Source organism: Bos grunniens, chromosome 12 (assembly GCF_055505025.1).
Source record: "Bos grunniens cultivar Pamir isolate PY7600 chromosome 12, Bosgru_T2T1.0, whole genome shotgun sequence".
NCBI lineage: Eukaryota > Metazoa > Chordata > Mammalia > Artiodactyla > Bovidae > Bos > Bos grunniens.
Genome location: NC_141176.1, coordinates 36,163,372 through 36,180,273, shown reverse-complemented (window position 1 = coordinate 36,180,273; position 16,902 = coordinate 36,163,372). Strand labels below are relative to the sequence as shown.

Here is a 16,902-nt window from a genome sequence, read left to right as displayed (position 1 = left end):
TTTCCAGTGGTCGTGTATGGATGTGAGAGTTGGACTGTGAAGAAGGCTGAGCGCCGAAGAATTGATGCTTTTGAACTGTGGTGTTGGAGAAGACTCTTGAGAGTCCCTTGGACTGCAAGGAGATCCAACCAGTCCATTCTGAAGGAGATCAGCCCTGGGATTTCTTTGGAAGGAATGATGCTAAAAGCTGAAACTCCAGTACTTTGACCTCCTCACCGAAGAGTTGACTCACTGGAAAAGACCCTGATGCTGGGAGAGATTGGGGGCAGGAGGAGAAGAGGATGACAGAGGATGAGATGGCTGGATGGCATCACTGACTCAACGGACGTGAGTCTGAGTGAACTCCGGGAGTTGATGATGGACAGGGAGGCCTGGCGTGCTGCGATTCATGGGGTTGCAAAGAGTCGGACACGACTGAGCAACTGAACTGAACTGAACGTAAATGTATCAATGCTACTCTCTCAATTCATTTGACCTTCTCCTTCTCTGCTGTGTCCAAAGTCTGTTCTTTATGTCTATGTCTCTATTCCTGCCCTGCAAATCGTACATTTTTCTAAATTCCAGATATATGTCCTAATACGTGATATTTGTTCTTCTCTCCATCAATGAGAAAAAAATATTGACATCTATAATTGTGGATTCATTTCTCAGTTCAAACCAGGCATATAGTTGGGTATTGAACTTCTGTCCCCTCTGACAGACCCTTTTAATTAGCATGTTTTGGCCCATTACATTTAGTGTAATTATTGTAATTATTGATAGGGTTGGATTAAAATCAACTGTCTTGCTTGTTCTTTTCCATTTGTTCTGTTTGTTTTGTGTTTTTCCCCACCCTGCTTTTCAGCTGGCTTATAGATGGAGCATTTCTTATCATTTCATTTCATTTATCTCTATGATTGTTCATTTATACCTCTTAGAAATATTTTTTTGAGAAGTAACAGAAAATCCATTAGGATGGCAAAGACTGGATAATACTATCCAGCAACTTTACCCATATTTACATATTACAGTTCACTCCGAAATGTATTTCTCTCAACTGCACGTGGAATATTCATCAAAATAGACTATATTCTGAGTTATAAAACATGCCTCAACAAAATAAAAGAATTGAAATAACGTCAAGTATGTTTTGAGACTAGAACAGATTTAAACTCAAAATCAACAACAAAGATATATGGAAAACCCTCCCAATTTAAATAAATCAAACAACCCACTTTTAACTCTATTACTATGTGCTAGCAATGAACAAGCAGAAGCTGAAATTTGTGAAGGTACTATTTATGGTAGCATCTAAATCAGGACACGTTTATGTGTAAATCTAACAAAGCACGTGCAGTCCTGGTGAGTCCACATTGTACCACATTACAGAAAAGGCAAAGCTGCAGGGACAAAACCAGACCAGTGGCTTCGGGCCCAGGCCAGACCGAAAAGTGGGAGGAGGGGACTCTGTGGGGTGGCAGAAATGCTCTGAAGCTGGGGAGGGCGGTGACATGACCACATGCATTTGTTGGAGCACACAGACCTGAACATTAAAACTGCCAGCTTTTATTATATGTGAATAATAATCCAATTTTACAAATTAATACACACATGGAAAAGGAAAAATGAAATTCAGGATTCAACATGCACTCCTGGGCACACTCAGTGCTACTGTCCCCCTTCTCCCCCGACTCCCACCAAAAGGAAGATCACTCTGAGTCTCAGTGGAAGAAGACCAAAAAAGGCCGACCCTGCAAATGTATAAATTTTAAACCATAGTATTTATTACGAACACTGCTTCCTGTAATTACTAACAATCTCAAAGTCCTTACCAAAATGACTAAGCATTTTCCCAGTTTTAGAGGTAAAGGTTCAGATGCAAATTCTCACATTGACATGGAAAAACACATCTGAGTTGTCTGTGCTGACTATAAGGAAAGTCCATTTAGAGCTCACAATTCCATGACCAAAATTCCCATGGCTCCTACCAGCTAACTACCTGGATCTTAGGTAAAAAGTTGCAGAGATGAAATAAAGCCTCTGTGTCATAGCTAATGACTCTTAATGCTTTGCAACAGTCAATGCTTTAGAAACTTTTCAGAATACACTTATTTCTCCAGCACGCTAGATTTTCTTGCCAGGCCAGATTTGATTTCAAAATTGCACTAAGTGCTAGAAATTCAGGTTCCATTCTCACTCCCTCCCACGTTTCAGCAGAGGAAACCTTCTGACCCAGGTGCCTGCCCACTGGGACTTGGGTGGAAGACAAATCGACCACTCACATTTCTAGGGCGGTGATTCCCGGGGCTCAGTAACTCGCACTACTGGAAGGTTTGTGATTAAAGAAGTGTTTGTGTTAATTCACATGCTCTCCTCCTGCCTTTGGGCAATTCCCTAAAGTAACGATCATTTTCTTTTTATAAACAAAAAAAGTCTCCAAAAAGCCTAGGTGAATTTTTCTACGATGAGAATTTGTCCTTAAACGGGAAAGAGGAAGCCATACAGAGTCGCTCAGAGGAGGCGGCTAGCAGGAGGTCTCTGAGCACTAAGACTGGAGGTGCTGTGAGGGCCCTGGAGAGCAAATGCAGCCCTGAGCCTTGATTCTTTAGGTTCAAGGTCTTTTTTTTTTTTTTTCCATGTGGCATTTGTGATCTTAGTTCCCAGACCAGGGATCAAACCTGGGCTCCAGGCCATGGAAGCACTGAGTCCCAACCACTGGACCACCAGGGAAGACCCAGAATCTTTTTTTTTTTCTTTAATGGGATCAGGAGAGGGAGAAATTTAACACAGACATGTTAATTATTCCTGGGGCATGACTTTGCAAGAGCTGCATGTGTTCATGCCCAATTGCTTAGTCATGTCCCACTCTTTTCGACTCTATCCAGGCTCCTCTGTCCAGGGAATTCTCCAGGCAAGCATACTGGAGTGGGTTGCCATTTCCTCCTGGGGGAAGGAAGAAATCATCCTGACCCAGGATTCTGACCCACGTCTGCTGCATTGGCAGGTGGATTCTTTACCACTAAGGCACAGGGCTTCCCTTGCAATGGCTAGTGCTGGAAAATTTATAATAAGCCTCATAAAGACTGCTTTTGGAGAAGGAAATAGCAACCCACTCGGGTGTTCTTGCCTGGAGAATTCCACGGATGGAAGAGCCTGGTGGGCTGCAGTCCTTTGGAGTCAACGAGAGTTGGACACAACTGAGAGACTAACACAGACACACACAAGATCGTTTTAGAAAAATAACACTGCCAGTTACCGCGTGGATCATACCATATCACTGCAGGGAAGAAAAGAAACAACAGAAGGCTTGAAAATTAGTACTTGAGGCTGGAGATGAAACTTTCCAGCCATCATCACAAATAGATTACAAAGTACAGCAAATGTCTCAGAGGAAAAAGCAAAGGGCACTGGAAACTGTTCAGAAAAGAAGCCAAGTCACTCTAGTGGAGACAGACCCAAGTGGATACCACTGTTCTGGGAAACATGTGGTGACACGTCACATGCTCACCTGTCAGGTCACATCATACACTTCATTGTAAGCATTCACTTCCATCATATAAATATCATGTATCAAATTGATCCCCAAAGGGGTTTCCTACTGTTCTCATTGGAAGCAATGGAGCCTGGCCTGGAATAAGGGTCACGTATGGATGTGAGAGTTGGACTGTGAAGAAGGCTGAGCGCCAAAGAATTGATGCTTTTGAACTGTGGTATTGGAGAAGACTCTTGAGAGTCCCTTGGACTGCAAGGAGATCCAACCAGTCCATTCTGAAGGAGATCAGCCCTGGGATTTCTTTGGAAGAAATGATGCTAAAGCTGAAACTCCAGTACTTTGGCCACCTCATGTGAAGAGTTGACTCATTGGAAAAGACTCTGATGCTGGGAGGGATTGGGGGCAGGAGGAGAAGGGGACGACAGAGGATGAGATGGCTGGATGGCATCACTGATTCGATGGACGTGAGTCTGAGTGAACTCCGGGAGTTGGTGATGGACAGGGAGGCCTGGCGCGCTGCGATTCATAGGGTTGCAAAGAGTCGGACACGACTCAGCGACTGAACTGAACTGAACTGAGGTGACCACAACCACCGAGAACAGGAATGGAGGCTTCAGCGGGCCAGGACGAGGGGCTGAGCTCAGGGCCGGGTTGGCGTCCACCCTGGGCCCTTCACTGCACAGGACACAGGATGCGGTAGAAAGAGCGGGAAGAGAGGAGGAATTCTACTGTGTAGACTGAAGGAGAGTCAGCCCTGAGGCCTCTGCACCAGAAGCCCCGCTCAGGCCTGGTTTGCTCCCAGTTCTCAGCTCAACCGGCGTCACAGACCAGACGAGACACCAGCAGTGGCAGGACATGGGGTGAGGAGGAGCTCAGGAGCAAGGCCCTGTCAACCCCGGGCAGCTTAAGTGTCGTGTTTTGGAAGCCGGGAGACACCTGGTCTTCATGGGGCGGTAGCTGTGTTCAGGCCCTGGCGGGCTGAAGCCTGTGTGGGCACCGAGCTGCCACCAGTCCACTGGGCCTGGAGTGTCCTCAGCGGTGGGGATGGCCTGATTCTCTGAGTGAAGTCGTTGGAAAAAGTAAATGCAAACGTTGCAAGACACTAAAGGGTTTCTCTTGGGTGATCTCTTATATCTCAGAACAAACAACAACATAGTCTCTCATCCAGTTAGATAAAAATAGGAAAGTGTTAGCTGTCCAGAAGACCTTCTTTTTGCTCAACATTCTAACCCCCCAAGAGAGAACTCCATCCTGGGGAAGGGGTAATGGGGGAAGGGGGTGGGAGGGGGTTGGCAGACAGTGTTTCTGGTCACGTGAACGCCATCCGTACCTGCGGGCTCACGATCCCCACGCCTTCCCCTGCCTTTGACCCAAGGACCCCGGGGACAGGCCCTGCCAGCAGGGTGGGCAGGTGTCCCCACTCACCTGCACGTGCAGGGCGCCCTCTACTGCCTCCCGCAGGTCAGAGCAGCCGCTGATGAGTGACAGCTGCTCCTCCGCGCCCAGCTCGCCTTTCAGGTACCCCGACAGCTCCAGCATCTTCATCTCCTTCCTGGAAAGCAGTGGAGAGTGAGCCATGAGCATTCAAAACAACTCAAAGTCAGAGGTCTGCTTCACCAATCAGCAGGAAATGTGAAGCAGAGCACAGTGCAGCCCTTAGCAGCGAAAGAGCAGAGGAAAAACCAAGTGCGGTGAGAACGTGGAGCAATGAACCCCAGCACCACTGGCCATAACAGACTTAACAGCTGCAGCCAGTGTGGCCAACATCAGGTGTTTTTTCAGAAGATTAAAAACAAGACTATCGTGAGCCAGCGATCCCACTTCTGGGCCTACATCCCGAAGGTAAAAGTGGAGACTCAGATATTTGTACCCCCATTTCCACAGCAGCATTGTTCACAGTGGTCAAAAGATGGGGACAACTCCATGTCCACAGACAGATGAATGGAATACTGTTGTACACAATGGAATGCTGTTGTTCAGTCACTCAGTCATGTCTGACTCTTTGTGACCCCATGGACATCAGCACGCCAGGCTTCCCTGTCCTTCACCATCTCCTGGAATTTGCTCAAACTTATGCCCGACATTTTATCCTCTGTTGCCCACTTCTCCTCCTGCCTTCAATCTTTCCCAGTATCAGAGTCTTTTCCAATGAGTCAGTTCTTCGCATCAGGTGGCCAGAGTATTGGAGCTTTAGCTTCAGCATCAGTCCTCCCAGTGAATATTCAGTGTTGATTTTCTTTAGGATTGACTGGTTTGATCTCCTTGCAGTCCAAGAGATTCTCAAGAGTCTTCTCCAACACCACTGTTCAAAAGTATCAATTCTTTGGTGCTCACTTTTCTTTATGGTCCAACTCCCACATCTGTATGTGACTACTGAAAAAGCATAACTTTGACTACACAGACTTTTGTCGCAGTGACAATGTAATGTTGCTGCTGCTACTGTAATGTTACTCAGCCTTAAAAGGGAAGGGGATTCTGACACCTGCTACTCCACAGATGAACCTTAAGGACATGATGCTGAGTGAAATAAGCCATCACAAAGGGACAGATTCCATGTGATTCCACTTATATGAGGGACTTGTAGTGACAGAATCCACAGAGACAGAGAGAATGGGGGTTGTGGGAGGGGAGTCGTTCTTCAATGGGGACAATTTTCAGTTTTTCAAGAGGACAAGAGTTGTGTGGATGGATGGTTGTACAACACTATGAATGTACTTAATACTGCCAAAATGGACACAACAGTTATTAAGATAGGGGACTTCTCAGTGCTTAAGACCGAGCTTAACCACTGCCAGGGGTACAGGTTATGGCAACCCACTCCAGTGTTCCTGCCTGGAGGATCCCAGGGACAGGGGAGCCTGGTGGGCTGCCGTCTATGGGGTCGCACAGAGTCGGACACGACTGAAGTGACTTAGCAGCAGCAGCAGGGAACTAAGATTCCAATACCTCAAGGCACAGCCTCCTCCCCCCACCCCCCAACAATGCCTGTGGGACATAGAAGCAGAAAGCAGGGCTTCTTGGGCCTCAGTTCAGTGCCTCTGGGGAGAGGGCTGAGAGCAGGTGCCTGGAGATATGGACCAGGCAGGGTGAAGACTCCTGAGCTGGGCCCACATTCCCATCTCGGAGACGGTGCAGTGTGTCCTGCCTGTAACTCAGGACATGTTAAATACACAGACGAGCAAACACACACAGGCTCCAGAACATTCTCTGGAGTCACTCTTACATAGTTTTAGGCTGCAGGTTTATCATTAAGCTGTCGGAGTTCTTGACAGCAAGCTGGGTTTGCGCTCAGGGGCGGAGGGTGTCAGCCAAGGTCAGGGAGGCCCTGGGATGGGGCGACGGCTCAAGCATGGCCGGTGATCTGAGGGCCTGGGTCTCAGGTCACTGGGCTGGGGGCTGCAAGAAAGGCCAGGCTGTGGCACAACTGAGTGTGGGAACACTGACTGGGAGGGACAGGCCTGGGTCAAGGGTCTGCAGGTCACCCCTGAGCCCAGGCACCCGTGGGGTCCCTGCCCGTCCTGTCCTCCCCTGGGAAGCTGGCGTTCCTGGGATGCCCGGGCCCACTTGGGTCAGCCAGCTCCCTTGTCCTGTTTCTTCCTTAAAGCTGTGCATTTTAAACTTTTTGCTTTAGCCACAAATAGAGGAAGGGAAACTCTTTTGCTATTGTTACTGTGAGAAAAAAAAAAACCCACTAGAAAGATGCGCTGAAATACAGATTTCATATTATCTTCAACCAAAAGCAGCTTCATGGCCAAGAGAAGGAGTCCAAGATCCCTTAGGCGGGTGTGGCCTCTCCTGATACCAGATAGCTGGGTGAAGAAGCCATCACAAGCCATCACACCAAGGAGGACTTGGGGTTAAATTTTTTTTTAAGGAGAACAATCTCTGAGGTTTTTGTCATATACAATACCCAGTTGTGGATGTGACTGGTGATAGAAGCAAGGTCCGATGCTGTAAAGAGCAATATTGCATAGGAACCTGGAATGTTAGGTCCATGAATCAAGGCAAATTGGAAGTGGTCAAACAGGAGATGGCAAGAGTGAACGTCGACATCCTAGGAATCAGCGAACTAAAATGGACTGGAATGGGTGAATTTAACTCAGATGATCATTATATCTACTACCGTGGGCAGGAATACCTTAGAAGAAATGGAGTAGCCATCATGGTCAAGAAAAGAGTCTGAAACGCAGTACTTGGATGCAATCTCAAAAATGACAGAATGATCTCTGTTAGTTTCCAAGGCAAACCATTCAATATCACAGTAATCAAGTCTATGCCCCAACCAGTAACACTGAAGAAGCTGAAGTTGAACGGTTCTATGAAGACCTACAAGACCTTTTAGAACTAACACCCCCAAAAGATGTCCTTTTCATTATAGGGAACTGGAATGCAAAAGTAGGAAGTCAAGAAACACCTGGGGTAACAGGCAAATTTGGCCTTGGAATATGGAATGAAGCAGGGCAAAGACTAATACAGTTTTGCTAAGAGAATGCACTGGTCATAGCAAACACCCTCTTTCAACCACACAAGAGAAGACTCTACACATGGACATCACAAGATGGTCAACACTGAAATCAGATTGATTATATTCTTTGCACCCAAAGATGGAGAAGCTCTATACAGTCAACAAAAACAAGACTGGGAGCTGACTGTGGTTCAGATCATGAACTCCTTATTGCCAAATTCAGACTGACATTGAAGAAAGTAGGGAAAACCACTAGACCATTCAGGTATGACCTAAATCAAATCCCTTATGATTATACAGTGGAAGTGAGAAATAGATTTAAGGGCCTAGATCTGATAGATAGAGTGCCTGATGAACTATGGAATGAGGTTCGTGACATTGCACAGGAGACAGGGAGCAAGACCACCCCCATGGAAAAGAAATGCAAAAAGCAAAATGGCTGTCTGGGAAGGCCTTACAAATAGCTGTGAAAAGAAGAAAAGCAAAAAGCAAAGGAGAAAAGGAAAGATATAAGCATCTGAATGCAGAGTTCCAAAGAATAGCAAGAAAAGATAAGTGCAAAGAAATAGAGGAAAACAACAGAATGGGAAAGACTAGAGATCTCTTCAAGAAAATTAGAGATACCAAGGGAACATTTCATGCAAAGATGGGCTCAATAAAGGACAGAAATGGTATGGACCTAACAGAAGCAGAAGATATTAAGAAGAGGTGGCAAGAATACACAGAAGAACTGTACAAAAAAGATCTTCATGACCCAGATAATCACGATGGTGTGATCACTGACCTAGAGCCAGACATCCTGGAATGTGAAGTCAAGTGGGCCTTAGAAAGCATCACTATGAACAAAGCTAGTGGAGGTGATGGAATTCCAGTTGAGCTATTTCAAATCCTGAAAGATGATGCTGTGAAAGTGCTACACTCAATATCCCAGCAAATTTGGAAAACTCAGCAGTGGCCACAGGACTAGAAACGTTCAGTTTTCATTCCAGTGCCAAAGAATGCTCAAACTACCGCACAACTGCACTCATCTCACACGCTAGTAAAGTAACGCTCAAAATTCTCCAAGACAGGCTTCAGCAATACGTGAACCATGAACTTCCAGATGTTCAAGCTGGTTTTAGAAAAGGCAGAGGAACCAGAGATAACATTGCCAACATCTGCTGGATCATAGAAAAAGGAAGAGAGTTCCAGAAAAACATCTAGTTCTGCTTTATTGACTATGCCAAAGCCTTTGACTGTGTGGATCACAATAAACTGTGGGAAATTCTGAAAGAGATGGGAATATCAGACCACCTGACCTGCCTCTTGAGAAACCTGTATGCAGGTCAGGAAGCAACAGTTAGAACTGGACATGGAACACCAGACTGGTTCCAAATAGGAAAAGGAGTATGTCAAGGCTGTATATTGTCACCCTGCTTATTTAACTTATATGCAGAGTACATCATGAGAAACTCTGGGCTGGATGAAGCACAATCTGGAATCCAGATTGCCGGGAGAAAGATCAATAACCTCAGATATGCAGATGACACCACCCTTATGGCAGAAAGTGAAGAGGAACTAAAAAGCCTCTTGATGAAAGTGAAAGAGGAGAGTGAAAAAGTTGGCTTAAAGCTCAACATTCAGAAAACTAAGGTCATGGCATCTGGTCCCATCACTTCATGGGAAATAGATGGGGAAACAGTGGAAACAGTATCAGACTTTATTTTTTGGGGTTCCAAAATCACTGCAGATGGTGACTGCAGCCATGAAATTAGAAGACGCTTACTCCTTGGAAGGAAAGTTATGACCAACCTAGATAGCATATTCAAAACAGAGACATTACTTTGCCAACAAAGGTCCATCTAGTCAAGGCTATGGTTTTTCCAGTAGTCATGTATGGATGTGAGAGTTGGACTGTGAAGAAAGCTGAGTGCCGAAGAATTGATGCTTTTGAACTGTGGTGTTGGAGAAGACTCTTGAGAGTCCCTTGGACTGCAAGGAGATCCAACCAGTCCATCCTGAAGGAGATCAGTCCTGGGTATTCTTTGGAAGGACTGATGCTAAAGCTGAAACTCCAATACTTTGGCCACCTCATCTGAAGAGTTGACTCATTGGAAAGGACTCTGATGTTGGGAGGGATTGGGGGCAGGAGGAGAAGGCGACGACAGAGGATGAGATGGCTGGATGGCATCATCGACTTGATGGACATGAGTTTGAGTGAACTCCAGGAGTTGGTGATGGACAGAGAGGCCTGGTGTGCTGCAATTCATGGGGTTGCGAAGAGTCGGACACGACTGAGCGACTGAACTGAACTGAAATGATTTGGAAGAGTTATAGTACATTAGCCAAAAAAAAACACAAAACACTAGTTCCACTAGTTCCAATATTTTACACTGAGTATTCTAGAACTTCTGCATCAAGCTTTGCAGGGAACAAACATAAATACCTGAGAAAGGTGAGATGCTCAGCCAGCTTCTGGGCCTCATACGCTACTACCTCGTCAGGTGACTGCAGTGCACGAGTTTCACCTCTAGAGGGCAGTGGAGCACCGCCCAGGACTCAAAAGATCAGTTCAGTTCAGTTGAGTCGCTCAGTCGTGTTGGACTCTGCGACCCCATGAATCACAGCACGCCAGGCCTTCCTGTCCATCACCAACTCCCGGAGTTCACCCAAACTCATGTCCATCGAGTTGGTGATGCCATCCAGCCATCTCATCCTCTATCGTCCCCTTCTCCTCCTGCCCCCAATCCCTCCCAGCATCAGGGGCTTTTCCAATGAGTCAACTCTTCTCATGAGGTGGCCAAAGTATTGGAGTTTCAGCTTCAGAATCAGTCCTTCCAATGAACACCCAGGACTGATCTCCTTTAGGATGGACTGGTTGGATCTCCTTGCAGTCCAAGGGACTCTCAAGGGTCTTCTCCAACACCAGAGTTCAAAAGCATCAATTCTTTGGCGCTCAGCTTTCTTCCCAGTCCAACTCTCACATCCATACACTGTGGAACACTGTGTGGACACTCTTTTTTCATTCATTCATCTCATTTTTATCATTTTTTGAAGTGGGCGGGGGAGAGGCAGAATATCAAGGTTTTTATTAAAAACAGGAGCTCCAGACCTGCTTTTTCATACTGTTCATGGGGTTCTCAAGGCAAGAATACTGAAGTGGTTTGCCATTCCCTTCTCCAGAGGACCACATTTTGTCAGAACTCTCCAATATGACCCATCTATCTTGGGTGGCCTACACGGCATGGCTCATAGTTTCATCCAGCTAGACAAAGCTGTGGTTCATGTGATCAGTTTGGCCAGTAAGCTGAAGCTCCAATACTTTAGTCACCTGAAGAGAAGAACTGACTCACTGGAAAAAACCCTGATGCTGGGAAAGATTGAAGGCAGGAGAAGGGGCCGACAGAGGATGAGATGGTTGGATGGCATCACCAACTCGATGGACATGAGTTTGAGCAAGCTTCGGGAGATGGTGATGGACTGGGAGGCCTGGCGTGCTGCAGTCCATGGGGCCGCAGAGTTGGACACAACTGAGTAAACTGAATTGAGACTTCTGCTTGACAGCACAGGGCCCGGTCCCCAGTCTGCTGACGGCTGCACCCCTCAACACACCACTTACTCACGCGGGTGACCGGTCCAGTGCCTCGGACACCTCAACCTGAAAACCTCCCCAGAGGTAGATAAAGGCCAGTGCTCTGCAGGCAGACCATCCCTCCATCTGTGCCACAGGAGACCTGGGGATCTGCGTGCCCAGACCCACTGCCCGAGGGAAACCTCACAGGGAGAAGCGACCAGAACTCACATTCCTGTGTCCACACCCTACTTAATCCTGTGTGAGCCTTCACAGCCCTCCCGCCCAGAGAACACATGTGTCCACACGCCTGGAGCCCACAGGACGGGGACGTCGGGGTGACTCCCTGAACCCAAGAGCAGTCACTCCTCACCCTACCAGCCAGAGACAGTCAAAGTACTCTGGCTTCTCCCCAGTTTTAAGTATACAATTAGCATATGTGAGAGTCGGACCATAAAGAAGGCTGAGCACTGAAGAACTGATGCAGCAAGATCCAACCAGTCAATCCTAAAGGAAATCAACCCTGAATATTCACTGGAAGGACTGAGGCTGAAGCTGAAGCTCCAGTACTTTGGCCACCTGATACAAAGAACTGATTCATTGGAAAAGACCCTGATCCTGGGAAAGATTGAAGGCAGGAGGAGAAGGGGACAACAGAGGATGAGATGGTTGTATGGCATCACCTACTCAATGGGCATGACTTTGAGCAAATTCTAGGAAATGGTGAAGGACAGGGTAGCCTGGCATGCTGTAGTCCATGGGATCGAAAAGAGTGGGACCTGACTTAGTGACTGAACAACAATAACAACTTACACAAATCAGAGAAGGGGAAACCATTCCTATTTGGGAAGAGTCAATAAGTGACATGAAGCAATCATTTGGACTGTCCTAGTGACAGCCAAGGGACAGCATGACCTGTGAACACACAGATATGTCAGGTTCAACGACCCACGGAACCCACGGCCCCTTGGAGTCAGCTTCTGGCGACAGCACTCGGGTCACTTGGGAACTTCTCAGCCCAGGGAGGTCCAGTCACTCACTGCCCTGCACCGTCCTGGTTACATCCCTGCAGACAGGCTCCTGCCCGCTAACTTATTTCTTCTTTACTGGCCTTCATACAGCTGAAAAAAATCTCTCGGCGATGGTTTCCCTGGTGGCACAGTGATAAAGAATCTGCCCGCCAATGAAGGAGACTTGGGTTGGATCCCTGGTGCAGGAAGATCTCACATGCTATGGGACAACTAAGCCCGTGCACCACAACTACTGAGCCTGTGCTCTTGAGCCCGGGAACCACCACTACTGAGCCCGTGCACCTAGAGGGCCCGAAACAAGAGAAGGCACCATGATGAGAAGCCCGCACACTGCAACTAGAGAGCAGCCTCCACTCACCACAACTAGGGAAAAGCCTGTGGTGCAACGAAGACCCAGCACAGCAAAAAATAAAAGTTAATTAATTAAATTAAAAAAAATTTCTCCATGAATGTCTTGTGCATGATTCTTATGGCTACACCCAGATTACATACATTTTTCAGTGACTGTAGCAAGACTTGGATGGGAGCCATGGGAGGCCACTCTGTGATCTATTAACCTCAGTTATTCTAACCAAAGCTACATGGACAACTAAAAGGCAGCTTCAAACCAGACCAGTCCAGAGGAATCCAGATCAAATCCAGGTTCAAGATGTTGAAGCAAATGCACAGATCTGGGTGGCGAGTTAATCGAGTCAGAGACCCAGCTGTCGGGATAGGAAGTTCAGCTACCGAGGCAACAGAGCCCAGGGCAGCCACCCAGTTTTCAGAGACCACTTCTGCTGGTCTACTAAATCAATGTCCACGTGGAAAAGCAGATCCATTTTCAGTGACTCAAGTTCAGAATGACCATCTCCACATGACAGAGATGGCAGTTGAGACACGAGCAGAGTTCACCCAAAGATGGCGATTTCAGCCAGGGCTCCAGGCAGCTGGCCCTCCGCCCCCACGTGGGGCTGTCACTCAGATGTCATCATGGCCCAGGCTGGGGTCCTGGTCCTGAGAGGCAAGCCCGGCGTGTCACCACGTGGAAATGAAACTGAACACAAGTCATGAGAAACAAAACACTCCCAATCTGAGTCCACATTTCAACTTTGTTTATTTGACCTGTGTTTTTCTTCTTGAAATACAACCACCCTCTCAAATTCTTGAGCCCTAACACAGGCCAAGCATTGAGCATTTGCCCGAGAACAAAAGCCAACCAGTGAAGCATCTGCTAATAGGGTTTTCCAAGGTCAAGTTCCCTTTCTGTTACGAGTTTGAATACTTGAGGTTTTAAGAGACTCGTTTTCCTACTCTGCTAGAAAAAGATTACGTGGACAGCAAAGGGACTCAGCCACACATATACATGTGTCCATCCTCCCCAAACAGCAGTCAATTCAATCTAGTCAGGAAGATACACTGTTTATGCTGCTGCTGCTTCTTCTTTTTAAAAATATTTATTTATTTGGCTGTGCTGGGTCTTAATTGTGGCATTTAAGACCACATCTTAGTTGTGGCATCTAAGATCTTTTAGTTCCCTAATTAAAAAAAAAGAAAAAAGGATGTAGGTGGCCTTATGCAAGTCATAAGACCTAAAATTGAGTGTACCTCCCCCCTATAAGGAGGGTGAGGAGACACGACTCACAGTTGATCCTCCTGCCGGCTTCGCCAGCAAAAACTTGAGCAGAGGTGTCACGAGATACCCTGAAATCCTGCTTCCTGCCAGAGAAGCACAACCAGTTCTGCACATTAAAGTGCAGTCAGCTTACACATGGTGGGGGGAGAGGGCTGCGTCTAGAAAGAAAGCCACTCATGAGGAAAGACACATAATTCAGGACATTTGCTTTTCCTAAATAAGGCTGCTAACTGATTTTTGGAAGGGGTGTTGCTTGTTTGTTCCTTGGTTCAAAAATCTTAGGCCGATATCCAAAAGCTCAATTTAACTGGCCACCAGTAATACTTAAAATATCAGCTCTTAATTAAACAAAGTAGTAGGAAAATATTATAAGAAAGCCTTTAATCTAGCCTAAGAAAAAGAAAACCTTATTTACAATTTCCCAATGTTCTCCTTGATGCCTGAAAGGACTTTAAAAAGTGGCCAAACTCTTTCATGATACACTTAAATAATAAAGTCTATCAATATAAATACCCCAAGAGATAGGACAAAGAACTTTTCAATTAGGGATCTTAGTTTTCTGTTGGTTACAGGTGCAGTGGAATTGCATCTACAACATGAGGTGAAACTACAACGGAAATGAAAAGTACGTCAGTCAGCAAACCAGAGTCCACTATTGCCCCGTGGCTTGAGACATAAGGGTGACTTTTACATTTTTAAATGTTTGGGAGTACTTTGTGACGTGTGAAAATTATATGAACTCCACACTAGGAAGAAAATTCATGACAAACCTAGACAGCTTATTAAAAAGCAGAGACGTTACTTTGCCAACAAATGTCCATATGTCAAAGCTATGGTTTCCTCCAATAGTCATGTACAGATGTGAGAGTTGGACCATAAAGAAGGCTAAGCACCAAAGAGTTGATGCTTTTGGACTGTGGTGTTCAAGAAGACTCTTGAGAGTCCCTTGTACAGCAAGGAGATCAAACCAGTCAATCCTAAAGGAAATCAGTCCTGAATAGTCACTGGAAGGACTGATGCTGAAGCTGAAGCTCCAATACTTTGGCCACCTGAAGCTGAAGCTCCAATACTTTGTGAAGAACTGACTCACTGGAAAACACCCTGATGCTGGGAAAGATTGAAGGCAGGAGGAGAAGGCCAACAGAGTATGAGATGGTTGGATGGCATCACTGACTCAATGGACATGAGTCTGAGCAAACTCTGGGAGACCATGAAGGACAGGGAAGCCTGGCATGCTGCAGTCCATGCAGTCGTAAAGAGTCAGACATTACTGAGCGACTGAATAACAATTTTAAAAAGAGAAAACCTAGAAAATAAAAAGGAGTTGTTTCAGTAGAAAATATTTATCAACAAAAAATGAAAGAACTGAAACTAGCAGAAGGCAGGGTTGCCCTGAGGGTACATGTAGGGGAACCTGAGCCTGAGACCCTAGGTCAGGCACGAAGGAGACAATGTCAGACCCCAGTCTGTCCCCAAACAGGTGGGTAGCTGAGAAAACCCCCAGTGGGGCATTCACCAGGACCCGTGCAGGACCTGGGTTTCCACAGATTAGAGCCAATGCATGCGAGCTCAGAGATCACCAAACACACAAGGCAATGAAGGGGAGTGGGTTTTTTCACCCCAAAAGATGCCACTGTGGCACAAGGACTATTCTGATCTAAAGGCAATCAAAACCCAGCAGGTTCAGGAACTTCTCTTAAACTTGCCTTCAACTGCCTACGTTTATACTTCGGGGGTGGGGGAACCCGGGTCAGAAGAGTGTTTCACCCAAGAAACACCACACAGCAGGCCAGGTCTCCTCTCCCTCCTAGGAAAGGCCTCCTCTGCCTCCCCACATCCTGACTGCCCCTCCACCCACCAGGCCTTACAGAAGCTTCAGCCCCTTGCTTCATTGTGGGCCCCCGCTGCTTCACGGGGCTCCCATCCACATAGAATAACATTTGTTTTTCTCCTATTAATCTGCCTTGCTGCTGCTGCTGCTAAGTCACTTCAGTCGTGTCCGACTCTGTGCAACCCACCAGGCTCCCCCGTCCCTGGGATTCTCCAGGCAAGAACACTGGAGTGGGTTGCCATTTCCTTCTCCAATGCATGAAAGTAAAAAGTGAAAGTGAAGTTGCTCAGTCGTGTGCGACCCTCAGCGATCCCATGGACTGCAGACTTCCAGGCTCCTCCGTCCATGGGATTTTCCAGGCAATCTGCCTTACATCAGTTTAATTCTCAGATCACCCAAAGAACCTAGAAGCAAAGAAAGGACCATTTCTCCACTTCTACAGTGATAAACCTGGTGGCTCAGCAGTAATGCAAGACATGTGGTTTTGATCCCTGGCTCAGGAAGATCCCCTGGAGAAAGAAGTGGCAACCCATTCCAGTGCTCGTGCCTGGAGAATCCCATGGACAGGCAAGCTACAGTCCATGGGGTCCCAGGGTCGGACACAACTTAGTGACTAAACAATAGGGATAAACTACCACAAAATGTGTTAATATTAATATTTTCATCTTCGTATCTATTACTATTGTGATGCTGTGACATACATCTTTGCACTGGTGTTCAAAGAGCTGACACAGAGCTCCTAAAACTCCTTGGAATATCCTGTGCAGGGGAGTGTCTTTTGTTATGTTAATGAGGTGACTTTTGAAAGCACCTCAGGACAGGGCTGGTTGCTTGTATCACCAACCCAGTAATTTCAGGGCCAGCACTTGAAGTCCTGCCCCTGACCTCAGGAGAGGGAGAGGAGCTGGAGGCTGAGTACAATCACAAGTTATTTAATC

General features: G+C 46.7%; 1 protein-coding gene across 2 annotated transcripts in view; it reads right to left on the bottom strand.

Moving 5' to 3' along the window:
• CRYL1 (crystallin lambda 1) overlaps positions 1 to 16,902 on the bottom strand; it is a 56,487-nt gene that overhangs the window by 33,614 nt on the left and 5,971 nt on the right. For both annotated transcript variants that reach the window (XM_086329802.1, XM_086329803.1), the window contains exon 3: positions 4,898 to 5,024. In XM_086329802.1, coding sequence (XP_086185928.1) covers positions 4,898 to 5,024 — 127 coding nt within the window. The remainder of the gene's footprint in view (positions 1 to 4,897; positions 5,025 to 16,902) is intronic.